The sequence below is a fragment of the Garra rufa genome, chromosome 23, assembly GCF_049309525.1.
Source record: "Garra rufa chromosome 23, GarRuf1.0, whole genome shotgun sequence".
Taxonomy (NCBI): Eukaryota; Metazoa; Chordata; class Actinopteri; order Cypriniformes; family Cyprinidae; genus Garra; species Garra rufa.
The window spans coordinates 11,594,932-11,622,812 of NC_133383.1; the positions used below are offsets into that span (position 1 = coordinate 11,594,932).

At 36.3% G+C, this 27,881-nt stretch overlaps 1 protein-coding gene across 1 annotated transcript; it reads left to right on the plus strand.

Annotated features, from left to right (window-relative positions):
* Nucleotides 1-1,686: 1,686 nt before the first annotated feature.
* On the plus strand, nucleotides 1,687-27,260 carry LOC141299491 (F-BAR and double SH3 domains protein 2). Its single transcript, XM_073829847.1, has 20 exons — nucleotides 1,687-1,858; nucleotides 2,352-2,449; nucleotides 2,565-2,610; nucleotides 10,639-10,715; nucleotides 11,132-11,276; nucleotides 11,358-11,491; nucleotides 11,663-11,717; nucleotides 12,775-12,903; nucleotides 13,755-13,877; nucleotides 14,585-14,680; nucleotides 16,042-16,158; nucleotides 16,459-16,557; nucleotides 21,017-21,169; nucleotides 21,248-21,370; nucleotides 21,477-21,560; nucleotides 22,444-22,636; nucleotides 23,703-23,926; nucleotides 24,047-24,182; nucleotides 25,816-25,874; nucleotides 25,956-27,260. The coding sequence occupies exons 1-20, from the start codon at nucleotides 1,838-1,840 to the stop codon at nucleotides 26,037-26,039; spliced, it is 2,196 nt and encodes a 731-aa protein (XP_073685948.1). The 5' UTR covers nucleotides 1,687-1,837; the 3' UTR covers nucleotides 26,040-27,260.
* The last annotated feature ends 621 nt before the right edge of the window (nucleotides 27,261-27,881 follow it).

Consider the following 27,881-nt stretch of genomic DNA (forward strand, 5'->3'; position numbering starts at 1 on the left):
CAGCCATAATCTAAAGATGAACATTTATTAAAAAGCAATTAATTTATTTTAATTATTAAATTATTATTTATTTAACTTATTAATAAATGTTTATTTTTTAAATGACTAATAAATGTTGATTTCCAAGCTATTTGGGCTCATTTTAAGCAAGAAATATAGTCATTTTTAAGCAATATTTGAGTTAAATAAAACTACCCAGGAGGACAGGTTAAACATTTAACCCAACTGCTGGGTCAAAACAACATAATCTCTGGGTTTGTCCATATTTCACCCAGCGCTGGGTTGTTTTTAACTCAGCATTAAGAAGAACATTTATTAAAAAGCAATTGCATTTTTTTTAATTATTGAATTATTTATTTAGCTTATTAATAAATGTTCATTTTTCAAATGTATAATAAATGTAGATTTCCAAGTTATTTGGGTTCATTTTTAAGCAAGAAATATAGTAATTTTTAAGCAATATTTGAGTTAAATAAAACTACCCAAGAGGATGGGTTAAACATTTAACCCAACTGCTGGGTCAAAACAACCCAATCGATGAGTTTGTCCATATTTCACCAAGTGCTGGGTTGTTTTTAACCCAGCATTTTTTAGAGTGAGGCATTAGAAATAATCAAAAGGTGAACATTTATTAAAAAGCAATAATTTTTTATATATATATATTGTTTATTTAACTTACTAATGAATGTTATTTTTTTAAATGATTAATAAATGTTGATTTCCAAGCTATTTGGGCTCATTTTAAGCAAGAGATACAGTATTGTAGTATATTTAAGCAACATTTGAGTTAAATAAAACTACCCAGAAGGATGGGTTAAACATTTAACCCAACTGCTGGGTCAAAACAACCCAATCGCCAGGTTTGTCCATATTTCACCCAGTGCTGGTTTGTTTTTAACCATATTTTTTTCAGAGTGTATACTTTTAGAAATGTATTTATTCCAATGTATGACCATAAACTGCAACAAAAATAATTATTATTAATGGTATAAATAAAAGACTAAGTAAATTATTTGCAAAATTGAGGTGTCCACTTTATTTTTACATAGGTGAGCTCAGGCCACTTTTTGAATTTCTCAGTTTGTGGAGTTCTTTTATCCACATTAATTTCACACGTGTCTAGTACAAATATGTCGCTTTGTTTTATAATTATAGTGTATACGTTTTTCGTTATTTACCTCAAAAGAACGGAAGTGAAATGTTACAATATGCCCCGTCCGCGCTCCCCTACGCCCAACACTAGATGGCCTCATCAAACTAACTACATATGACGCAGGGGCTTTGGCTTTTTACAACCCTGTGATTACCTTATGATAAAGATAAGATTTAATAATTTAATTAAGTTACAGTGGACAAAATTTTATAATCGTCACTGCAAATATTTGTCGAATGAGAGCGGCAAAGTAAGAGTCTGAAACTGTAAACGGGAGATTGTTCTCATTTATCTTTGTACACACACTTAAATACTGCACGCTAGTCTGTATACATTTAGCCTCATATTCTAAAGGAAACATGTATCACATATATAAATAATAACACATTCATTAACAACAACACATACGGTACACACATATTGTCACAAACGCGTACACTGGAGGGCGCTGTTCTTCTTAATTCAGTTCCACTGACAAGTTCTCATAAGAGTTCGCTTCACTTCACAGCTGAGTTTTTACGTGAGCGGCTCAACGGAGGGGTCTGGAAGTATTTCAGTGGTCTTTTTTTCCTTTCTTACACCTAATAAGATTATTCTGCACTGCATTTCTCCGTCCCGCAGATGTATTTGGGTTTCACGGGGTGAATTTCTAAGAGTTTTGTCCTGTATATCCAGACCTAGACGATGCAGCCTCCTCCAAGAAAGGTGAGTCGACCTGTTTCTTTAATTGATCCCAATTTTTACAATATTTTGTTGTCATGTCAGTATATGTGTTTGTTTGCTTGCTTTCTTATCTCTTTGTTTGACTAGATAGATAGACAGACAGACAGACAGACAGACAGACAGATAGATAGATAGATAGATAGATAGATAGATAGATATGCATAGATATTGTCCAGCTGTCTAACCATTCTTTAATCAACCTTTTATTGTGGGTTAGGTATCTATTAATTTGGATAAATGCAAATCTTAATACTACACACACACACACACACACACACACACACACACACACACACACGCACACGCACACACATTATGTAATGTGTGTACCATACATACTACATAATGTTTATGTTTACGAGTTTCAGCATCTGTCTCCATTGACTTGAGTATGCCAGACACGGGTTCCTCTTTCAGCTTGGTGTGATTTAGGTCAGACTTGGTTCTCCAGAGATTGTCATTGTGTGTGTTGCAGGTAAAAGTTACACAAGAGGTGAAACACACTCACACAGAGCAGCTGAACAGGCTCCAGCTCAAACACCAGACAGACTTGGACTTCCTGGAAGATCTGAGGTCGAGTTTGATTTGCATTTTACACTGCTTGTAAAATACCTGTCAAGTTATTTTTTGACTTTCTGTTCATATATTAGTGCTGAACTGCTTGACCGTGTGTGTGTTCAATCCTCAGGACTTACAGCCAGAAGAAAGCACTAATAGAAAAAGATTACTCACAGGTGAGTTGTGGCCATCATATTTAATTACATGACTTTATAATCTAAAGCATGTTTTTGTTTAATTAAACAAATGTTTTAAAGATTTTACGGTCTGAATAATGAACAAATGTATTAATAATGATGAACAGATGTTATGCGTCTTCCACTGATCCCTGACATTTTATGTGTGAATTAGTTGGTTTTTGTTGAGAGGTAGATTTAGTGACTCAGTGGAAAAAACTGTGGTTTTTAATGACCTGCAGGTGGTTGGTTTCATGAATTTTTACCAGTTGCATTCTGGGTCGAATTTTGTCTCTTTCGAATGCGTTGCTGAGAAGATCCACATGACATCAGTCCAATGACAGACTGCATTATGATTGATGTCTATGGATATCTCAATGCTATGTCACTTTATAAATATGATTTCATATGTATGGTGCATTAGGATGTACATTTTCACCCATTTTTGCCTTAAAACTACAAAACTGAGATTTTGGATAAATAACTTCTGAATATTTTGAACTTTTGAAAGTTTTTGAACAGTAAGATTTTTAATGTTGTTGTACCAAGCCTGCATTATTTGGTCCGAAGTACAGCAAAAACAGTCACAATCAGAAATATTTTTTACTATTTGAAATAACTTTTTTGTTTGAATATATTTTAAAATGTAATTTATTCCTTTGTTTTAAAAGCTGAATTTTAACATCATTACTCCAGTCACATGATCCTTCAGAAACCATTCTTATATTCTGATTTACTGCTTAAAAAACATTTACTACTATTATTATTATTATGTTAAAAACAGTCATTTTTTTTAGGTTTCTTTGATGAATAGAAAGTTTAGAAGAACAGCATTTATCTGAAATAGAAATGTTTTGTAATATTATAAATGTCTTTTTCATCACTTTTGATCAATTTAAAGCATCCTTGCTAAATAAAAGTATTAATTTCTATCATTTCTCAGCTTTTGAATGGTATAATGTTCTGATCTTTGGATCTTTCTATTCATCAGAGAATCCTGAAAAAATGTCCTCAACTGTTTTAAATATTTATAATAATAATACCTTTTAAATGTTTCTTGAACAGCAAATCAGCATATTAGAATGATTTCTGAAGGAAATGTGACACTAAAAACCGTATTCAGTATTAATGCAGAAAATGTAGCTTTGAAATCACAGGAATAAATTACATTTGAAAATATATTCAAATAGAACACAGCTATTTTAAATAGTAAAAATATTTATAAATTTTACTGTTTTCGCTGTACTTTGTATTAAATAAATGCAGGCTTGGTGAGCAGAAGAGACTTTTTAGAATTACCGTTCAAAAACTTTTGACTGGTAGTGTACATCCATTCAGCAAAGAAGTTGATCAAAAGTGACAGTAAAGACACTGAGGATGTTACAGAAGATTTCTATTTCAAATAAATGCTGTTCTTCTGAACATTCTATTCAAAGAATCCTGAAAAGATATATGTATCATGATATCCACAAAGTAATAGGCAGCACAGCTGTTTTTTACATTGATAATAATAAGAGCAGCAAATCAAGAAACACTTTCAAATTCAAATTCAATTCAAATTTCAGAGAACCAATGTGACACTGATGACTGGAGTAATGGTTCCTGAAAATTCAGTTATTTGTTTGTACTGCATTTTGATCAAATAAATGCAGCCTCAGTCAGCAGTCAGCAAGAGAATGATGTATATTACATAAACAGACTAAGCCCCAAATGAATTATATATTTACACCCTGACATGCTGAATGCCTTCATCGAGATACTTTAAGATCCGTGTGATCACTTGGTGAATGGAGAGCCCAGCTGTCTGAATGACTCTCAGTATGTGTGTGAGTGAGAGGTTCTTTTCTGTTGGATCTGAAGCTTGTGCACCTGCAGGGCTGCTGCATGCTGATTGGCTCATGAAGACAGGAATCTCTCTCTTCCTCAGAGTCTCTTCCTGAGTCGACTCTTCAGAGCTGGCAGCTCATAGGACTGGGTTGACAGTGCCAAATTGTAGTCTGAGGGCCAGAAAGCAAATCCTCTCTGCTTTGAGAAAATGCTGGTCATTCTCTGTCCTTTGTGGAACTTATTACGATTTAGTCATTTCAGTTTGTTGAAGTTTAACTAAACATTGTTGGAATTATCATCAGTACATTCTTAATAAAAGTTCCCAAAGGGGGTTTTCACAGCCGAGCCATTTTTGGTTCCTTTTGTGAAATCCATAGATGTTAAAGGTTCATCGTGGAACTATCAATGCTAATAAAGAACCTTTACTTTTAAGAAAGTAATGGTGAAACACTGAAAGGAACTTTGTGCTAGCTTGGTTATTTCTCAGTTTCTGGTTTAAGTTCTTTTCCCTCTGATATTTTACTAAAATTGTTTGTGACTGTATTTGAGATCAGTCCAATACAGTGACATTTACTTGACATGAGGATGGAAAGTGAGTGCTGTTTTCTCCTTTCTTCTGTTTCAAAAGCAGCCAGTTGCTTACTCACTTGTAAATCTACACGTTGGCGCAGTTTGTACCGCTGTCTGGCATTTAAGTTTCAAGCAGACAGGCAGAAATACCCATGTGGGTTTCACTTTTACAGACTGAAAGTTGTCCTCCATGTTTTCCACATTTGCACTGATCCTAAGTGATGGGATAAAAAGAGAAACAACTTCTCTCAGGCATCTGTTTTATTTTGTGGCGACGCTTGAAGTGGAATTTTTATGCTACTCGGAAGCTCTGAATCTAAACTTTCAGAAATGTTTAATACGATTATGTTGAAGGAATAGGAAAATTTACTCATCCTCGGGCCATCCAAGATGAACATATTTGGACAAATTTATGGTTGCATCACTTGCTCACCAATGGATCCTCTGCTGTGAATGGGTGCCATCAGAATGAGAGCTCCAGTCCATTAATTAACATCTTGTTAATTAAAAATCTGTTTGTTTGTAAGAAACAAAATCCATCAAGATGTTTTTAAACCATCGCTTCCAACAAAATACGAGTCCTCTATCCTTAATATGGCATCTTGTCTGAATCAGGAGGGAAATATGCACAGATTAGATTAGATTAGATTAGATTAGATTCAACTTTATTGTCATTACACATGTACAAGTACAAGGCAACGAAATGCAGTTTAGGTCTAACCAGGAGTGCAATAAGCAGCAAGTGCAGGATATAGGTATAATTTATAAATTATAAGTGCACTAATGGGAGATATGTACAGGGAGAAACTATGGAAATTATTTACAGATGAAAGTATTGTGGACATAATTTACAGGCGCTATTAACAAGTAGAATGTACAAATAGAGGAGCATAGTATGCAGGTTGTTGTTAACTATAATCAGGTATTGCAGATTGATACGAACATAATATACAGGTAGCTGATTACTAAAGCAGGAATTACCAAATAATACTTTACAAATGTATAGATACATATAAAAAATTTACAAAATGTATATGTGCAATGGAAATGTGCATTTACAAATGGATATGTACAGTGTAGTGCAACAGATTAAGTAGTGCAATGGTAATGGGGAGACTGTATGGGTGTGTGGGGTGGGGGGGCAAAGGTGTCAGTGGGGGGCAGAGTTCAATAAGGAGACAGCTCTGGGAAAGAAGCTGTTCCTCAGTCTGCTGCTTCTAGTCTTTGGGCATCTGAAGCGCCTGCCGAAAGGCAGGAGAGAAAACAGTTTGTGGGCGGGGTGAGAGGAATCCTTAAGAATACTGCGTGCTCGACGCAAACAGTGTTTCTTCTGAATGTCCTCAATGGATGGGAGTGGAGTCCCTATGATGCGTTGGGCAGTTTTCACCACCAGCTGCAGTGCCTTACGCTCCACAACAGAGCAGCTTCCGTACCAGACTGTGACACAGTTCGTAAGGATGCTTTCTATCGTGCAGCGATAGAAGTTCACCAGGATGGCTGAGGACAGCTGGTTCTTCTTAAGTGTTCTCAAGAAGAAGAGGCACTGGTGAGCCTTCTTGACCAGGCTGGAGGTGTTGGTAGTCCAGGATAGGTCCTCTGAAATGTGGGTCCCCAGGAACTTAAAGGATGAAACAGACTCAACAGTCATCCCATTGATGTGGATGGGATCATGTGAGCCTCTTCTTCCCTTCCTGAAGTCCACAATGAGCTCCTTGGTCTTGGTGGTGTTAAGGAGCAGATTATTGTCTGTGCACCACGTGGCCAGGTGCTGAATCTCTTCACGCTCCACAACAGAGCAGCTTCCGTACCAGACTGTGACACAGTTCGTAAGGATGCTTTCTATCGTGCAGCGATAGAAGTTCACCAGGATGGCTGAGGACAGCTGGTTCTTCTTAAGTGTTCTCAAGAAGAAGAGGCACTGGTGAGCCTTCTTGACCAGGCTGGAGGTGTTGGTAGTCCAGGATAGGTCCTCTGAAATGTGGGTCCCCAGGAACTTAAAGGATGAAACAGACTCAACAGTCATCCCATTGATGTGGATGGGATCATGTGAGCCTCTTCTTCCCTTCCTGAAGTCCACAATGAGCTCCTTGGTCTTGGTGGTGTTAAGGAGCAGATTATTGTCTGTGCACCACGTGGCCAGGTGCTGAATCTCTTCCCTGTAGGCAGTCTCATCGTTGTTGCTGATGAGACCGATCACCGTAGTGTCGTCTGCAAACTTGATGATGGTGTTAGATCCATACACAGGCCTGCAGTCGTGGGTGAAGAGGGAGTAGAGAAAGGGGCTCAGCACGCAGCCCTGTGGTACACCAGTGTTCAGTGTGACGGTAGTGGAAAAGATGTGACCTGATCTAACATGCTGAGGTCTGTCAGTCAGAAAATCCATAACCCAGTTGCAAAGTGAGGTGTTAACGTCCAGGTCTCTAAGTTTAGTGATTAACTTAGATGGTCTGACAGTGTTGAATGCTGAGCTGAAATCAACAAACAGCATTCGTGCATAAGTGTTTGTATTGTCCAGGTGTGTGAGGACAGAGTGCAGCGCTATGGAGACTGCATCATCTGTGCTCCTATTGCCACGGTAGGCAAACTGGTGTGGGTCCATTGTGGATTGGAGGGAGCCCTTGAGGTGTGAGAGGACCAGCCGCTCGAAGCACTTCATAATGATGGGTGTGAGTTCTACAGGGCGGTAGTCGTTCAGGCATGTTGGGTTGGAGTGTTTCGGCACTGGCACAATGGAGGTGGATTTAAGACATGTGGGTACAGTTGCTTGGGCAAGGGACATGTTAAAAATGTCTGTGAATACCCCAGCGAGCTGCTCTGCACATGCCCTCAGTACGCGGCCAGGGATGCCGTCTGGTCCAGCAGCCTTGCGCGCATTGATCCGACTCGGTGTAGACGTCTGAAGAGGCAAGTGTGATGGGTGAGTGGTCGGTTGAGGGAGTGATTTTGGTGGCAGTGTCTATATTGTCTCTCTCAAAGCGAGCATAAAAGTCATTAAGCTCGTTCAGGACGAAGACATCGGTGGCTGTGGGGGTGGAGTGGCTGGGTTTGTAGTCACTGATGGCCTGAATGCCCTGCCACATGCGTCGAGGGTCAGAATTAGAAAAGTGCTCCTCTAGCTTAAGTTTGTAGCAGTGCTTGGCCTTTTTGATGCCCCTCTTCAGATTTGCCCTGGAAGTGCTGTAGGCCTGTGCATCACCTGATCTAAAGGCAGTGTTGCGTGCTTTCAGCAGGAGATGCACTTCCTTGTTCATCCATGGTTTCTGATTTGGGTATGTGGTGATCTGTTTCTGGGTTGTAACACTGTCTATGGTAGTATTAATGTAATCCAGAACAGAGGAAGTGTAGCTGTCAATGTCCGTGTGAGAGCCACAGGTGGCCTGAGAAGCAAACATACTCCAGTCTGTGTGTAGAAACCTGTCCTGGAGTGTGAAGTCTACCCCCGCTGGCCACACTTTGATGGTCTTCACTGATGGCTTCACACGGTTGATGAGGGATGAGTATTTGGGGGTGAGGAACAAAGAAAGGTGGTCTGATTGTCCCAAGTGGGGGAGGGGGGGTCGCAGTATAGGCTTCAGCCATGTTTGTGTATACATGGTCTAAAGTTTTATTTCCTCTGGTGTGGCAGAAAATGTTTTGATGGAATTTGGGGAGGACTGTCTTTAAGTTTGAGTGATTAAAATCCCCCGCAACAATAAATGCAGCCTCCGGGTGAGCAGTTTGTTGTTTGCTGATGGCCGCATGAAGTTCATTCATAGCAAGCTTGGCATCAGCGTCAGGAGGAATGTAAGCAGCTGTTATTATGGTGGAGGTGAACTCCCCCGGCAGATAAAACGGTCTACACTTAACCATGAGAAACTCTAGGTTAGCTGAGCAGTGTCTCCCAATAGTAACAGAGTTCGTGCACCAAGCTTTGTTAACATAAATGCACAATCCTCCGCCTCTGGTCTTACCGGAGTCATCTGCCGTTCTGTCTGCCCGGAATGTGTGAAGCTCAGTTAGAGCAATAGCACTGTCCGATACATCGCTGTTTAGCCATGTTTCAGTGAAGATCATGACATTGCAGTTCAAAAGTCTCTTGCTGTGTTTTGTTCACCAGCGACCGTACATTAGCGAGGAAAATGCTGGGTAAAGAGAGCCGGTGTGGTGTTAGCTTTAGCTTAGCTCTAAGTCCTCCACGCTTCCCCCGTCTTTGTTTACGGTCGCGTCGCCGCCTTCGAGCACTTCCGCCCGGCCGGGTAGAGTGCGCAGCCGTAGGTGTTCTGGTGATCTCAGGGACGAGTCGAAGATTACTGATAAAACTGTCGGGAATGTACAAACCAATATCCAAAAGCTCCTGTCGGGTGTACGATGTAAAGGCACGACTGTTCTGTACGAACAGACCCGAGATGAGCAAGTAAAATACTGCAAATTTGCAGAAACTGGAGAGACACTGAGCCTCGCGATGTGTACGCGCCGCCATCTTGGTCGATGATCAAGCACCATTTACGAGCGAAAACAGTTCTGAATAAATGTGTTGGTGAATTTTGATGTGAGAGGACAACAGTGAATGAACTTTTTTTACTGGAAGAAGCATTATAGGTTGTTTGCGATCACCTGATTCTGATGACGTGCGAAATGCAGCTGGAGGGCAGGAAGTGATTTTTCTCTATAGGAATCAGTCAAAATGCCTATGTTTTGAGTTGTTTATGGAAATCGGTCAAACCGACAAATTTCATTTCGTATCATGTATGAAAATTTGCTGTTCATAAGGAGGAAAAGGCTATAATCAATTCAAAATTTGAAAAAGTTTTGCTTTATGTGCTGCTAACAGGACCAATAGCCAAAAACCCTCTACAGCAGTTTCAGTTTCAGTAGAGATATATATCCTGCGTCCTTCATATAAATTTGGGAATCACTTTCGAAATAGTTTGCAATCAGGCTTAGTTGCTTAGATTATATCAACTGCCCCGATTTCAATTTAGTTGAAAAATCACTCCTCTTCATAAGGATCACATCTAACATATGTTGTGATTTTCTGTTTATACCTTTCTCTTGTAATAGTGTGTAAACCAGTACAGTACAGACTTTCCGCTATCTCATCCGTTCTGCTTTTTCAGTCACGCACATAAAGTGACTTTTATTTAAATTCAGAACTGATTATAGCCTAGAAAACAAGCAAATAGCGCTTCCATATAGTCACTAATCCGTTATAATCAATGAAGCTCTCGAAACTACAAATATATTTATATATATATACACTGAGAGAATTCTCACTGTCTCAACCTGTATCTGTTTATATATTTCTTTATTAATATCTTAACATAGTTTTATATCTTTTCTTAACCATTCGCATACACAAGCATTATCCGACTCTCCTCCTGACCACAGACGGAGGTTTACAAGACACTTTTTCCTGCCCATTTCAGTCAATTACTTGCCTTTTCATACATGATAAAGGCTCCTTGTGGTTTCTTGGTTTGACCGATTTGAGCATCCATAAACAACGCAAAAATCATTTCCTGCCCTCCAGCTTCATTTCTCACCACAGCAACGACGTCATGTGCAAACAACCTATGATGGATTACGCACTGTTATTTTGTCCATCTGTATTGTATGAAGTGCTATATAAATAAATGTGGCTTGCTTTCGTAGGCTCTGCATAAGCTTGCATCACAGTACTTGAAGCGAGAGTGGTCTGGAGCCCCATCAGAAGACCAGAGAGACTCCAGGTAATAGAAGAGATAAGAAGAGCAAAGAAAGAGCATATATTCTTTGAAATTGAAATTTATACATCATCTGAAAGCTGCATAAATAAGCTTTCCATTGATGTATGGTTTGGTTTGGTAGGAAAGTACAATATTAGGCCGAGATACAACTATTTGAAAATCTGGAATTTTGAGAAATATTGAGAAAATCGCCTTTAAAGTTGTCCAAATGAAGTTCTTAGTAATGCATATTACTAATCAAAAATTAAGTTTTGATATATATACGGTAAGAAATGTACAAAATATCTTCATGGAACGTGATCTTTACTTAATATCCTAATGATTTTTGGCATAAAAGAAAAATATACCTGTGATACTTAAGAGGTTTTGTGGTCCAAGGTCACATATATGATTGTCTATTTGTGTTCATCATCAAGCAGAAATGCTTGGGCTGTATGGAGATCTTACTTGGAGGGTGTGATGAAAGTGAGCCAGTCTCGTATCAACGGATGTGAAAACTACAGGAGCCAGATCTCAGATCCTGTGAAGACGTTCAGAGCACAGAAAGACCTGCAACTGAAGAAGGTAAGTGCATCAACAGATACTCTGCTCTAAAGCTTAACAGCGGCCAGTCATGAAAGTGTTTATTCATCTGTCCTCTCTCAGTGTTGCGAACAGCTGGCAAGAGCTCAGGCCGATCTGCAGGTCACGATCAGAGACCTGGAGAAGAGCAGGAAGACCTACCAGGAGGCGGAACAAACAGCGCAGACCGTGAGAGAGAAAGCTGATATGGAGGCCAAGTACGTTCGCTGACCTGTCACATGTGAAGGAAGTGGCATCAGCTGTACACAAGAACAGGGCAGAGGGTTATCATGTTTTTCAGTTTTAAATGCTGATTTGCTGTTTCTCCTTACTCTTGTTTCTTTTCCTCTGGTATTTTCTCTTATTCCTGTTGGATCGTGCAATATAAGGTCAAAGCTCAGTCTGTTTCAGTCACGCTCCAGTTTGAAGAGGGCGAGTGTGAAGGTACGATGAACAGTATGTCTGTACCATGTTGGTTCATTGGTTGAGATTGTATTTTTAATAGTGCATACTCATCTTTCTATTTTTACATTTAGATTACCATCTAACACTCACCCAGAGTTAATTTAAAAATACTAATGATTTAATAACGCTGATAAATGCTATCTTTAGCACATTCCAAAATGACTATACATTTGTCATATGGCACATTAAAATGTGATTCATTTGTAGTATTCATTCTTTTTTTCAATTTTTTAGTCTTTTGTGTTTTATTTGTTTGGACTAAATATTATAGAATTTTATTATTGAATATTTATTTTTTATTTGACATAATATCAAATAATAAATTATTTTTTAATTAAAAAGAGAGGGTGAGAAAAAAGTGGAAAATTGTAATTTAAAAATTAAGCCAAAATAATATTTGTGACCCTGGACCACAAAAACTTAAGTCGCTGGGGTATATTTGTAGCAATAGCCAAAAATACATTGCATGGGTCCAAATTTTTGATTTTTATTTTATGCCAAAAATCATTAGGAAATTAATTAAAGATCATGTTCCATGAAGATTTTTTGTAAAATTCCTACTGTAAATATATCAAAATGTAATTTTTGATTAGTAATATGCATTGTTAAGAACCTAATTTGGACAACTTTAAAGGTGATTTTCTCAGTATTTTGATTTTTTTTGCACCCTCAGATTCCAGATTTTCAAATAGATGTATCTCGGACAAATATTGTCCTATCTTAACAAACCATACATCAATAGAAAGCTTATTTATTGAGCTTTCATATGATGTATACATCTCAGTTTTGTAAAATTTAACCTTATGACTGGTTTTGTGGTCCAGGGTCACATTTTAAAAATTAAAAAAACTTTAGGTTTATATATAGTTTATTATATTTTTATTTTATAAGTGAATAAAAAAATTAAAAAAAAGTTTTTTTTAGGATATGATCGTTTAATTATTTAACATTATTTAACTACAGTATGTGATCTTGTCAAATTTGCTTACAAATCAAGGTGACAAGTGCACACGTGAACATTTTCTGTTAATTTCAGCTGAAAGCCAAGAAGAATGAATGGAAGTCCAAAGCCACACAAGCAAGGAATGATTACCTGCTCACATTGTCAGCCACTAACGCTCATCAGGGCCGCTATTATGAGACAGATCTGATCAGCTGCATAAGGGTAAGGCCAGATCTCGTTTAGTTTTATCTTATCTTTTTTATTTAAAATAATCTTCAAAGCACAACTGTTTTTAACTTTGATAATAATAAAAAATGTTTCTTTAGCATCAAATCAGCATATTAGAATGTTTTCTGAGGAGTCGTGTGACATTCAAAGACTGTAGTATATATACATACTACCAGTCAAAAGTTTTTGAACAGTAAGATTTTTTATGTTTTTTAAAGAATTCTCTTCTGCTCACCAAGCCTGCATTTTTTTAAACAAAAAACAGCAAACGCAGTAATATTGTGAAATATATTTACTATTACAAATAATAAAAAAATGCTTTGTATTTGAATATATTTTAAAATTTATTTATTTAGTAATTTATTTCTGTGATCAAAGCTAGTATTTCAGATGAAAATGAGAATGAAATTATAAAATATTCATCAAAAAAATTCTACTCGGCCATTTTCAACATAATAATAATAATAATAATGTTTTTTTGGGCAGCAAATCAGATTAGAATGATTTCTGAAGGATCATGTGACTGGAGTAATGATGCTAAAAATTCAGCTTTGAAATCGCAGGAATAAATTACATTTGAAAATATATTCAAATAGAAAACTGTTATTTTAAACAGTAAAAATATTTCTGAATTTTACTGTTTTTGCTGTACTTTGGATCAAATAAATGCAGACTTGGTGAGCAGAAAAGACTTCTTTAAAAAACATAAAAAATCTTACTGTTCAAAAACTTTTGACTGGTAGTGTATGTGGGGAAAAAATTTGTATTTTATTTTATAATTACTTCCATCACAAACAAAAAGCCTGACTAAAAATAAAACTATTGTTTTCTGTTTTTGAGTCCAGGTTCTAGATGGCAGTTTCTACGACCACGTACAGAGTTTTCTCATTTCACTGTGTCAGACGGAGCTAGAGACGTCTCAAAGCATTCAGGACACTTTTCAGTGCCTGCTGGAGACGTCCAGTGGGGTGAGTTACACACACACACACACACACACACACACACACACACACACACACACACACACACACACACTTAAATATACACTGCTGTGGAAAAACACACATGAACCACAGTGGCCGAATGTAGAGCAGGTAATATGATCTGCCACTAGAGGATTATTGGATCAAATCCCAGCTCAAGCAGTTAATACTGACCTTAAAGAGAGAAATGTACCTGCTTTAGAGAGTTTGCAGTAGTTTAGGAATGAAATCTTTGTTATGGTAGAGAAGACAAGCTTTTTGAGATGTACTGATGTTTCAAGTCGGCAATAACTGGGTGAAACATAAAATTTTTTTAAATTAGAAATACAAAATGACTTAGTTATTAAAAATGTTTACATTTGAAGAGAACTGACAGAATTTCAGTAGTAACAACCTTTATGTTGTGTCATTAGGTCTGTTTGAAGTCATGTGTTGTTGTAATTCGATGATTCTCACAGTGTTTCCATTCAGTCTGTGGGACTCAGGTTTAATGTCTCTAGTCTAGCATCAAGTTACAACACACACACACACACACACACACACACATACTATTCATGAATTACCTGTTCTGATGGTCTGTCGTTCCTCCAGGTGATAATTATGTTAGCTGTGCTATTGTAAATATGACATCTTGACATTAGGCAAGTAGTTTACATAAATTTATTGTCCATGTGTGTTTGGCCCCTCTATAGGTGACACAGGATATTCACCAACAGATATTCATTCAGGACAACTCAGTGTTTCAGAAAGCCGTCCCCTTTCGGTATCAGCCCTGTGAAAATGATTCGGTATGTTGCTTTCAACTCAAGAACATACTAAACGTCACACAAAAAGGGGATGCAAAACTTCTCCATTTACTAGACAAATTTTTGAGAGTAAAAATATTTGTATATTTCTTATATTTATTTTTATATTTATTTATTATTTCATAATTTATTTATACTTTCATTTAACTCACACTATGCATTAGGGTTGCACCAATATTAAAATTCTGGTTGATAAATGGCTGATATTAAAATAAATATAAAGTAATATAATATTATTTTATTGGAAATAATAAATTAATAAAATTAATTATTGTATCATCTAATCCAAAATATATTTTGTCTAAATGGCTGATGTTAAAATTAATATAAAATAATTCATATAAAATTAATTGTTGTATTATCTAATCTAAAGCTATAACGAAATTCAAAAAAATATTATAAATGATAATGCTAATGTAAGTAATATTTTACAGTAAGATTTGATTTGTACTAACAACAACTAACAATAATTTGTACTTCTACATCATCTAATAGTCGCTTTTCTTGACCAAGAGGATTTTACCGGATTTTACAATTATAGTGAATTCAGTGTTTTAAATGAAAGTTCATTACATAATCTCAACCAAAAACTTCTCTTCCACTTGTAATGTCACTTAAAATCTTGTTATAATGTTCTTATTTGTTTACTAATCAGTCTGACAAACAGGAAAAGTGCTGTAATGAAGGCCAAATGTGTTCTTCCATGACAGTTCAACTATTTTTCAAATATGCAATAGCGCCCCCTGCTGATGGTATGCCATCTCCCCCCTTACCACGCCAGCATAGTGGCCCGTTTGTTCGCTAACCCTCTTTTTGTTTGTGAGTCAAACAAGCATTAGCCTGTTCCTAAAGAAAACATTAGAGATGCAGCCCTCAGCGCTAGTGGGGCGGAAAGACCAGGGAAAACTGGGCGTCAGTGCAGGCAGGAAGCAACACGGCCTGTGAAAAGAGGGCATTGAGAAGTGAACCAGTGAACCTGCCCCACCTCTTGCACCCCTCACATACACCTCCCATTCCCTGTCCCTAAAATATAAAGTTTTAAAAATAATAAATGCTGTATATTATTAGAAATTTAGAATTTATTGGTTGTTTAATCATTAGTATTTGCATGCAGAGTTTTGTGTTTTATCACTCCCAGCCAAGTCCAATAAGAGTTAAAACACTTAAAATATTATGTCAGTACATATTGACAGTGTTGTTGCACAAAGATTTGATTTTGGGAGATTGATGTTCTTCCAAGTTATGCTGTGAGTTTAGTGTACACATGTGCACTGAGAAGCTATCAAGGTTTGAAATAGGGTCTGTGTTGTGTATTATTCAACTCTCTGTCCTGATCTCTTTAGGTCAAGGAACTGCTGAAGGAGAGTGGCACGGCTGAAGAACACAGTCTGAATAAGGAAGCAAGGAAATGGTCCACACGTGTGGCCAGAGAACACAAGAACATCATCCTCACGCAGCGGGTAAGGGGTCCTATATATTACAGTTGCACTAATATTAAATTTCTGGGTGATAAATGACCATTATTAAGATACATATTATATATTCTAAGATTATACGGCTGTGTGGTTTGACCAAAAATCTGTATCAGTTTGTTTTAGGATTCTGATGGTTTCACAGTTTTTTTTTTACCTGACTGTGCTATTGTATGAATCAGAATCCAAAAATAAGCCATTTTTGATTTAAATTAGATTGTATGATTTAAAAATTTTGCATTACGGCATTATAATGTACAGTATGAAAGTTGTGTGATGTCTTTTTAGACTCTTTCGGAGTATGAAGAGTCACATCAACAGGACCAGAATAACAATGAGCTGGAACTGAAAATGGACGATGCAAGAGAATGCATTCGGAAATCAGAGGTGATAAGTGTTTATTTGTGTTTGTATATCGGTTGTTGTAATCATTTTTGGGAAAAAAACTTTGTGGCCCTCTGCTGGTCACTACTCCTTAAAGGATTAGTTCAGTTCCAAAATTTACTCAGCCCCATGTCATCCAAGATGTTCATGTCTTTCTTTCTTCAGTCGAAAAGAAATGAAGGTTTTTGAGGAAAACATTCCAGGATTTTTCCTCAATATAATGGACTTCAATGGGAGCCAGTGGGTTGAAGGTCCAATTTGAAGTTTAAACGCAGCTTCAAAGGCCTCTACATGATCCTAGCCGAGGAATAAGGGTTGTATCTAGTGAAACTATCAATTTGATAAGAAAAATACAACCACAAATGTTCATCTTGCACTAGCTTGATCTTGAACATGCAAACAAAGTCAAACGCCCTTTACAAAAAAAAGGTAAACCAACGATGTTGGACGATTTTGAAGTTAATACGTAAAGATACGTATGTGCATCGCAGAGCTAGTGCAAGATGAGCATTTGTGGTTAAAAAGTATATAAATTTGTATTTTTTAAAGAAAATTACAGATCTTTTTTCTAAATAAAACCTTCCTTGGCTGGGATGAAACTGCAATTTGGATCACATATGTCCACATAAGTCCACATATGGAGAAAAAATCCTGGAATGTTTTCCTCAAAAACCCTTGTTTTCTTCAGTCAAAAAGAAATAAGACATGAACATCTTGGATGACATGGGGTGAGTAAATTATCAGGTAATTTTCATTCTGGAAGTGAACTAATACCAGTGTCTCCCCTGCCATTATATTAGGGTGGCGGAGACGTGGTTTTCTTTACTACACAAATACTGAAGCACACGTTACGCTCCCAGTAATTTTCGGCCTTTGCGTCAGATAAACTCAATCTCCAGAGCTGCTGTGAGTGTCGCTTCATGTAAAGTTTACCGTTTCATTTGAGAAAACTAGCATCATATCATACTGTATACACACAGAAACTTCACGCCAGCCTGTCAAAATAAAGGTTTGGTTTATTATGTGGCAGAACTATATTAGTCTTGTATTACTTTTGTACAGTATAATGTAGGTGTTTATATATTCCTATTTCTGGCAAATTTAAATAAAACAATTAAATTATTTAAAATATATAGAAATTAATATCAGTATAGTCTATATCAGGGGTCCCCAAACTAAGGCCCGGGGGCCGAATGCAGCCGGCCCCCACATTTGGACCGGCCCTCTAAACAATGCCAGAGACATATTTTGAAAATGTAATTTTAAATATGTTTTACTTATATCATGTCAGTATTTGATAATAAAGGTTGGCTTTCAAACTAAAATTTTCCCTTAGTTATTAACATAGCCTAATTATTTGTTAAATTCACCAACAGAATGGTACATTCAACGTAATGTGTCACCGTGATCGAACAGGTGATGTGCGAGCCAGCTAGAAAAATCAGAGTGATGACAAAATGACTCAATAGCATTTGAGGTGAAACTAGCACTGCTTGTGGTACAAATGCAAAAGCAAGACTTCACTCATCTCCCAGTTACCCAAAGTTTTTCAGCTGAGAACCAGTTGAAAAGTCAATTTGACGTGTGATTCAAAAAACACAGTGGACCAACACCAGCAGATGACATTGCACCCCAAATCATCACAGACTGTGGAAACTTAACTTCTTAAACTTAACTACTGGACTTCAAGCAACTTGAGCTTTGAGCTTCTCCACCCTTCCTCCAGACTTAGGACCTTGATTTCCAAATAAAATACAAAACTTGCTCTCATCTGAAAAGAGGACTTTGGATCACTGCAACAGTCCATTTCTTCTTCTCCTTAGCCCATGTTCAGGAGTGGCTTAACAAGAGGAATACAACAACTGTAGCCAAATTCCTTGACATGTCTGTGTGTGGTGGCTCTTGATGCCTTGACCCCAGCCTCAGTCCATTCCTTGTGAAGTTCACCCAAATTCTTGAATCAGTTTTGCTTGACAAGCCTGTCAAGGCTGCGGTTCTCTCGGTTGGTTGTGCATCTTTTTCTTCCACACTTTTTCCTTCCACTCAACTTTGTGTTAACATGCTTGGATACAGCACTCTGTGAACAGCCAGCTTCTTTGGCAATCAATGTTTGTGGCTTACCCTTTTTGATTGTCTGCTGGACAACTGTCAGATCAGCAGTCTTCCCCAGGAATGTGTAGCCTAGTGAACCAAACTGAGAGACCATTTTGACGGCTCAGGAAACCTTTGCACCTTTGTCTTTTGAGTTGATTAGCTGATTGGCATGTCACCATATTCTAATTTGTTGAGAAAATGAATTGGTGAGTTTTTGTTAAATGTGAGCCAAATCATCACAATTAAAAGAACCAAAGACTTAAACTACTTCACTCTGTGTGCATTAAATTTATTTAATACACAAGTTTCACAATTTGAGTTGAATTACTGAAATAAATGAACTTTCCATGACATTTTAATTTGAGATGCACCTGTATATCGTTTGAAAAGAAATGATCATTTGTCTGTCTGGTGCATAAAAATAATACCCTATTCGGTAACACTTTATAATAACTATCCGTTATAACTAGTTAATAGACCATTAATAAACTGTTAGTTAATGAGTAATAAATGACTTGTTAAATAACAGTTAATAGTTTGTTAATTATTTATAACTGTGCCTTATAGATAGCCAGTAGATAGCTTACAAGCTGTTAGTTAACAAGTTATAAATGACTTGTTAACTGTATTTTAATGATTTATAACTATACCTAATAAATTCGTAGTAGATCATGAACAAGCTGTTAGTAAATTACTTACTAAAGACTTGTTAAGTATCATTTAATAGTTTATATATGTTATTGGGACGTTATTCTAAAGTTGCAACTATTCTTCATTTATTAACTGTTAGTAAATGAGGAATAGTTGCAACTTTAGAATAACGTCCCACTAACATACATAAGCTAATAACTAACACTTAACTAATACATTAACTCACACTTTACAGATCAGTTGTTCATAGTTAACCATCTACTAATACCAGTGACTTTGTACTTTGTAGAACAGCAAATGGATGGAACAAGTTCAAGCTACAGAAATTTGATGTGATATTTAAAATACACAATTTTTGTACCTCAACGTTGTTCCACCCATAGGCTTTTCTGAGGTTTGGGCACTTTTTGTGCTAAACATGAAAACAAAATAAATAAAAATCTAGCCATTGGCATTATTGATATGAAGATGTTTTATCACACCTTGGACCCTCTATACTGAGTGAACCAGCGGCGATCCATTTGCTGTTCTACCATGTTTCACTTTTATTAGTAGGTGGTTAAACTATGAACAACTGATCTGTAAAGTGTGAGTTAATGTATTAGTTAAGTGGTCGTTATTAGCTTATGTATGTTAGTGGGACGTTATTCTAAAGTTGCAACTATTCCTCATTTACTAACAGTTAATAAATGAAGAATAGTTACAACTTTAGAATAACGTCCCAATAACATATATAAACTATTAACTGATACTTAACAAATCTTTAGTAAGTAATTTACTAACAGCTTGTTCATGATCTATTACTAATTTATTAGGTATAGTTATAAATCATTAAAATACAGTTAATAAGTCATTTATAACTTGTTAACTAACAGCTTGTAAGCTATCTACTGGCTATCTATAAGGCACAGTTATAAATAATTAACAAACTATTAACTGCTATTTAACAAGTCATTTATAACCCATTAACTAACAGTTTATTAATGATCTATTAACTAGTTATAACGGATAGTTATTATAAAGTGTTACCAACTATGCTAGCATTAAAAGATATAATAAATACAGGTAAAATCATAATAAAATAATAATAATAATAATAGTAGTCAGTCTGGCCCATGGAATTTTCTTTTATAAACCGACCCGTCCCCCCATTAAAGAAAAGAAAATTATGTGGCCCGTTCAGAAAAAAGTTTGGGGACCCCTGGTCTATATATTATATCAGTTGTAGAAAAATACTAAATTATTCTTAAAACTTTTTAACTGAATATTCTCACAATTTTTCTTTTTTAATGTAGCTATTAATCTTAACAGTAAACCTCTGTTTGCCAAAAAATGAAAGGGTTTAATTTTCATTTGATTAAAACTAAATAAATGTTTAATGCCGTCATTTGATTATCAGAAAAATTTAAAAACACAAGAATTTCTGAAAAAAGAAAAAGATGGTTGCGTTCCAAATGTTGAAATTGAGAGTTTTGGACTTATTTGTTCACTGAAATAAATGTGTTCATTATTACACAGAAAGTAGGCTAAAGTACCAAAAAAAAAACCTTGGCTATCGACTACCCGAAACACTGAATACATTAAACTGAAGCTGCACATTCAGTCCAATAAAGTTTGAAATAGTACCCTTTCTTGTATTAGATGTTGTTGGAACAGTACATAAACAATGTGTAATAAAATAGGAAGTTGGTAGATGATAAGTCCATTCTTCGTGTAGACGGTGAAACTGAAGGCAGAGGCGCGTTTGAACCTCCTCAGAGATGTTGGTGTGGCTGTAGACATTTGGCTAAAGAGTGCCATGAACCAAGTGATGGAGGAACTGGAGAACGAGAGATGGGCAGCCCTCAATACCCATGATGCATCATTCTCTGTAAGCTTGAATCTTATACACTGAAAGCCATATTCACATAGACCCCTGTAACTCAATCTAATCATGCTTTCTAAAAAGCACTCTGTAGATTTTGACAGAGAAGATGATGAGGACACAGAGACGTTGGACGACAGCAGTTCTAGTCCCTCCAGCACTCACAGGAACTACCCTCTCACCTGCTCTGTGCTGTACTCATATCAGGTACACACCTAGTGTGGTCTCGTCTGTCTTGTCTGTCGTTGCCTGTTGTCTTTCAGGGCTCAATTCATCCATTTGTGATATCATTTCCTGTGCTTTATTTCCACAGGCATCCCAGCCTGATGAGCTCACCATCCAGGAACAGGAAATACTAGAGCTTATTGATGATGGAGACATGGAGGACTGGGTTAAGGTACACGCACACCCTTTTAACTGTGTTTCAAAGGTGTTTTTGAAATTTCAAATGATCCTTTTGCCTCACTCATTCCTTAAAATATAAAGATTCATCAAAAAATTGTAAAAAAATGAAGGTTCCAAAAAAAGATGAAGCATCACAACCGTCTTCAATATTAATAATAAATCAGCATATTAAAACGATTTCTGAAGGATCATGTGACACTGAAGACTGGAGTAATGATGCTGAAAATTCAACTTTGCAGCACAGGAATAAATTATATTTTAAATTAAGTACATTAAAATAGAAAACCGGTATTTTAAATTACAATAATATTTAACAATATCACAGTTTTTTCTGTATTTTTAATATATGAGAATTAAAAATCATTCAGATCCCAAACTTTTGAAACAAAGTGTATATTTATAAATATAATTAGCATTTATGTTATAATTAGCATTTATTCATTTAATCTTATAAAAAAAATATTGAAATATTTGGAAAAATTTATTATTTTAAGATAATATTTACTTATTTTAAGGTAAAATACATTTTGTGTTTTTTATATCTCTTAAGTTTCCACTGACCCTTTTACATACTGTTAGGGCCCGTAAGGCAGGGTTGCCAGGTTTTCACAACAAAACCCACCCAATTTCTACACAAAACAAGCCCAAAACGCGCTCCGTGGTGTAAAATACGTGTTTTGGCGTGGTTTCCTTGGTAAATGTCACATTATTGGGGTCGCTTCAACCCACGGCAACAGTGTTAAAGTAGCCTAATTCCGTGGGAAAACCACAGACTTGGCAACACTGCTGTAAGGTTTGAAGAACCCTAGTTTGAAAACCGCTAAACTAGATGCCAATTATGATGTTGCCATTTATTGAACAAGTTTGTTTTTCAGGCTAGGAACAGAGCAGGGCAGGTGGGATATGTGCCAGAGAAATACTTGCAGCTTCCGACCTCCAGCTCTTTACTGAGGATGCTCCAGTCTTTCTCCAGCATGGACTCTCAATCACACACCTCCAGCACTTCTGCAGAACATGAGGCAGAAATAGAGACACTCACCCAGGGCAGCCCGAACACTCATGGCAGTGGTAAGACCACCATTTATAGTATACTATTTTATAGTATTATATCTAGAATGCTTAAAGGGATAGTTCACCCAAAAATGAAAATTTGATGTGTATCTGCTTACCCCCAGGGCATCCAAGATGTAGGTGACTTTGTCACCTACACAAACAAAGATTTTTAACTAAAATCGGTGCAGGCTGTCAGCCAAATAATATGAGTGGATGGGCACCAAACCTTTAAAAGTAAACAAAAACATGTACAGACAAATCCAAATTACACCCTGCAGCTCGTGACGATACATTGATGTCCTAAGACACGAAACGATCGATTTTTGTGAGAAACTGAACAGTATTTATATCATTTTTTACCTTTGATACACAGCAATGTCCAACTGTCATGAGCACGAGCTTAGCATCCGGCTCGTGACATGTGTACGCGCTCTGGTGTAGAATATGCAAACGCCGGAAGCGATCTGTCGCATGTATACAACACTCATTGTTTACACAGAGCACAGAGATTGTGGGTATAGCGGCTATTCAAAATGGTAATTACTTGCGCGTATCCTGATTGTTCGAACCGATTTAAAGCTAAAAGATTACGTTTGCTTGCGCAAACTCATCCGGGACTTTTCACTGATTTCCCCTTACGGCGTTTGCGTATACTACGCCAGAAGTGCGTGCACATGTAACGATCCGGATGACAAGCTCGTGCTCATGACAGATGGACGTGGCTGTGTATCAAAGGTAAAAAATTATATAAATACTGTTCAGTTTCTCGCAAAAACCGATCGTTTCGTGTCTTAGGACATCAATGTATTGTCACGAGTCGCAGGGTGTAATTTGGATTTGTCTGTGGATGTTTTTGTTTACTTTTAAAGGTTTGGTGCCCATCCACTCATATTATTTGGCTGGCAGACTGCACCGGTTTTCGTTTAAAATCTTTGTTCTGAGGAAACAAAGTCACCTACATCTTGGATGCCCTGAGGGTAAGCAGACACACATCAAATTTTCATTTTTGGGTGAACTATGCCTTTAAGATAATTGAAAAAGTAAAACTCTATATTTTCTATCCTCTTCTTCTTTTGCACAGCCGTAAATCTGGCCAGGGCTCTGTATGCCTATGAAGCTCAGACAGAGGATGAGTTGTCTTTCCCCGAGGGAGCTGTTATTTGCATTCTCAGCAAACACAACCAAGAAGATGACGGGTTCTGGGAGGGCGAGTTCAACGGCGCAGTGGGCGTCTTTCCTGCAGTATTAGTGGAGGATGTATGCAGACCGGAGAGTGCACAAGCACACAAAAGCATGAACATGCAGGTTTATACACTTACTACTGGAAAAAACACTGTCCACACTGAAAAAGTTTCTGTGTTCATGTTTAGAAAAGTGTGTGTTCAATGCTGAAATATTTTTGTAATAGCTTTTTCTTACCACCAGGTGTCAGTTTTGGATCAAGCAGCTGGTCCACACTCTGTGTTTCCATCCTGTAGCAGTCCAGAGTCCGTCCCGCTGCCATCTTTGAGCAGTTTAAATGGCTATCAAACCCCTGAACCCCCCAAAATTCTGAGCCACAGTAAGACATAGAGCACCACAAAGCTTCTCACAACCTGAACTTTTTGCCCTGCCATTGTTCTTTTAGTAATTTTACGTGCTTTTATCGTTTGAATAATTTTTCTAAAATATTGGTATTTAGCTGGATTTTTGTAATTACTGTCTTAGTTTTTGTAATTTTACTGCTTGAACTTTACTTATTTTAAGTAAAATTTCTTATATTCATTTTTCACGTCTTTTATTTAATATACACTATCAGTCAAAAGTTTTTGAACAGTAAGATTTTTAATGTTTTTAAAGAAGTCTCTTCTGCTCACTAAGCCTGCATTTATTTGATCCAAAAATCGAGAAAAAACAGTAAAAAATATTTCAAAATTGCACTATTTAAAATAACTGCTTTCTATTTGAGTATATTTTAAAATGTAATTTATTCCTGTGATCAAAGCTACATTTTCAGCATCCTTACTCCAGTCTTCAGTGTCACATGATCCTTAAGAAATCATGCGCTGAGTTGCTGTTAAAGATTTATTATAATGATCATCAATGTCTGAAACAGCTGAGTAATTTTTTTAGGATTCTTTGATGAATAGAAAGATCCAAAGATCAGCATTTATGTCAAATAAAAAGCTTTTTTAACACACTATACTGGAAAGATACACGGAAAAGAAATTATAGAAATGAGTAGTTTTATTTAGCAAGGGTGCTTAAATTGATCAAAAGTGATGATAAAGACATTTATAACGTTACAAAAGATTTCACAAAGTTTCAGATTAATGCTGTTCTTCTGAATGTTCTATTTTTCAAAGAAACCTGAAAAAATCTACTCCACTATTAATAATAATAAAAAATGTTTTATCAGCAGCAAATCAGAATATTAGAATGATTGTTGAAGAATCATGTGACTGGTGTAATGATGCTAAAAATTCAGCTTTGAAATCACGGGAATAAATTTGAAATATATTCAAATAGAAAAATGTTACTGTTTTTGCTGTACTTTTGATCAAATAAATGCAGGCTAGGTGAGCAGAAAAGACCTATTTAAAAAAAATATATAATATTTTAAAACTTTTCACTGGTAGTGTATTTTCACTAAAAATTCTAATTTTAATGATAAAAATGGTAATTAATGGTAAAAAACTTTTAGTTTGCAATTGCAACACTGAGGGCTAACTAAACCTAAAACTATAAAGAATGGTTTAAAAATAAATAAATAAATAAATTAAAATAAATTAATTCTTTGTACTTAAAATTATAACTAAACAAATAAATAAATGTTTTGTTATTCAAAATTAAATAAACGTTAACTCAAATAAAATTTTATTTCAAGCCAGTGGCCAAAGCGATGTTTTTCATTTTGATTGTTTAACTTAATGTACTAAAGTAACTAAAACATATCAAGTTGAATGTAAACTATATTGACATACAAATACATAAACACTATAAAATTACTGAAACTTTCAAATTAAAATTTAAAATATAAACATAAAACCTAATTCAAGATATGAATCAAATAATAGTATCTCAATAGATATCTTAACAGTATTACAACAGTATCTCAATGGTACTAAAACAACACTGGGGCTAATGTTCTATGATCAGTTTTATGCTCATGTCAGATGTCAGAATCATATTCATACGTGTTTTCTCCTCCACAGGTCACACCCACACCCCATCACCCAGATCCCCAGGAGAGGGCGGGTCGGGCCTGAGACCTGTGAGATCTACACTTCTAAAGCTGCATGCCAATGATGGGTGCTCAACTGTAAAATCTGACGTGTGTTTTTGTTTTCTACAGGTACGAGCTGCTCCTCCTCCACCCAAGCAGCAGGCACAGGGCCAGGTGCAGAAGAGAGAAGAAGTGGAGATCACACTGGTTTGAATGACACTTTAGGGCACATTTGACAAATTGCTTAGGTCCAATGCAGAGTGGACATTCTGAAACTTATTGAAGACAGGGATGCACATACTAACCAGTACTTAAGTGGTTCCAGACCTCTTTTTTGAGGGCAGTTAAAACATGCAAGGCCCAAATGTGTTAATGAATGGACAATGGCAATAGGCTTTACTAGAGATACAAAGAGACTTTAAAGGGAAAAGTGGCAATTTCAGTGTTGACTTTATATGTATGAATATATATTCTGTGCATAAACCATTTTAGGGCTAACATGTTTAGATGAATATTATAGTTTTAGCGTATCTATAACTTGATTGTCAGTATTTTAATCATCTGATCTGTTACAGACATTATTTGAATGAATATTCATATATTTTGTAGGTACTGTATATTCCAGGAGGCGAAACTCAACCTGAGCACTTTAGATGTAGTTTGAAATGCATTACAGTATTGTTTTATTTTGGAAATTCTCATTTCCTTAATGTTCTTTATCCAACTTTTTCTTTAACGCAGAAGTAAGCCCTCCGGTTCATCAGCAAATAAGGAGAAGAATAACAATGTGCAGTAAACAGTAAAACTGTTTGCACTACAAACCAGTGTGTTCATATTTAAGATAATACAGTAAAATAATATGGTAAGACACACCAATTTGCAATATCAAGCAGCAAAACCAGCTGTTTCGTACAGCTAAAAATAGCTGGACGCGGATGAGACCGGAAGCCAGTCCCATATGGGAAGAAAAAGTTGGATCATCATAAAAGAGACATAGGGAGATGCTTAGAAACATTCATTTTTAATTTCAGAGCATTCAAACAAAAACACTTTTTCCTCTTTTATTTATCTTCATCTTATTTCAAACGTATTTTACTATTTCTTCTGTGGAGTACAAAAGGAAAGCATTTTTGTAGCAGCCGCATGTTCATTTATTGTGTAGAAAAGTGGGAGGAAAAACTATATTTTTAAATGATGTAAGAACTTTGAGTGTGCAGGGAATTTCATTTAGGTAAAATTCAGACGTTTACAAAACAGTTTTGTGTCATTTTGACATCATGTCTCAGGATGGTGCACAGATTTATGTTGTCAGATTTCATGTTTTTAATGTTTCCAGGCTGCCACAGGCACCTTTTTCGATCAAAGCAAAAGTAAAAACATTTCAGTTAACATACCTTGTGAAGTGGTTCACAATAAAATTGGATAAATTAAGTAGTTCAGTTTCTGGAACACTCTTTACTAAGAAACGACTCATCCACTTTATCCACCTTATCCTTCAATGCAGAAGTAAGCCTATGTGGGCGAGACGTCCGGTTCATTACCCAGTGTGTTCATAATTAAGATAATACTTTGAAATAATATGGTGAGACACACCAGTTTGCAATATCAAGCAGCAAAACCAGCTGTTTTTTACAGCTAAAAATAGCTGGACGCGGACGAGACCGGAAGCCAGAGCCATAAAATGAATTTACAAATGGCCACAGCCACGCCCACTCTTACGGAAAAATAAGGTGGGTGTTTAAGGTGGGAACGTTTGTAACTGGTTATAAAAAAAAATACGCTATGCTGCTTTAAATGACAAATTAATATTTGTTATCATATTATTTTAATTTATTATCATAATTATAAACAGCTCGTAAATGAAGTGGAAAGATAATTTGATGGTATGTGCAGTCTCAGCGGTTTTCAGTTACACACTCGCCAAACACTCTAACCACATTTAAAGGATAACTATTGCCAAAATGCAACCTGGGCTGTTTTTTTTTTTTTTTTACTGTAAACGAGACAAACTTATATCTAAAAGCATAATTACGACAAACGAGCCGTTTTTGAGAT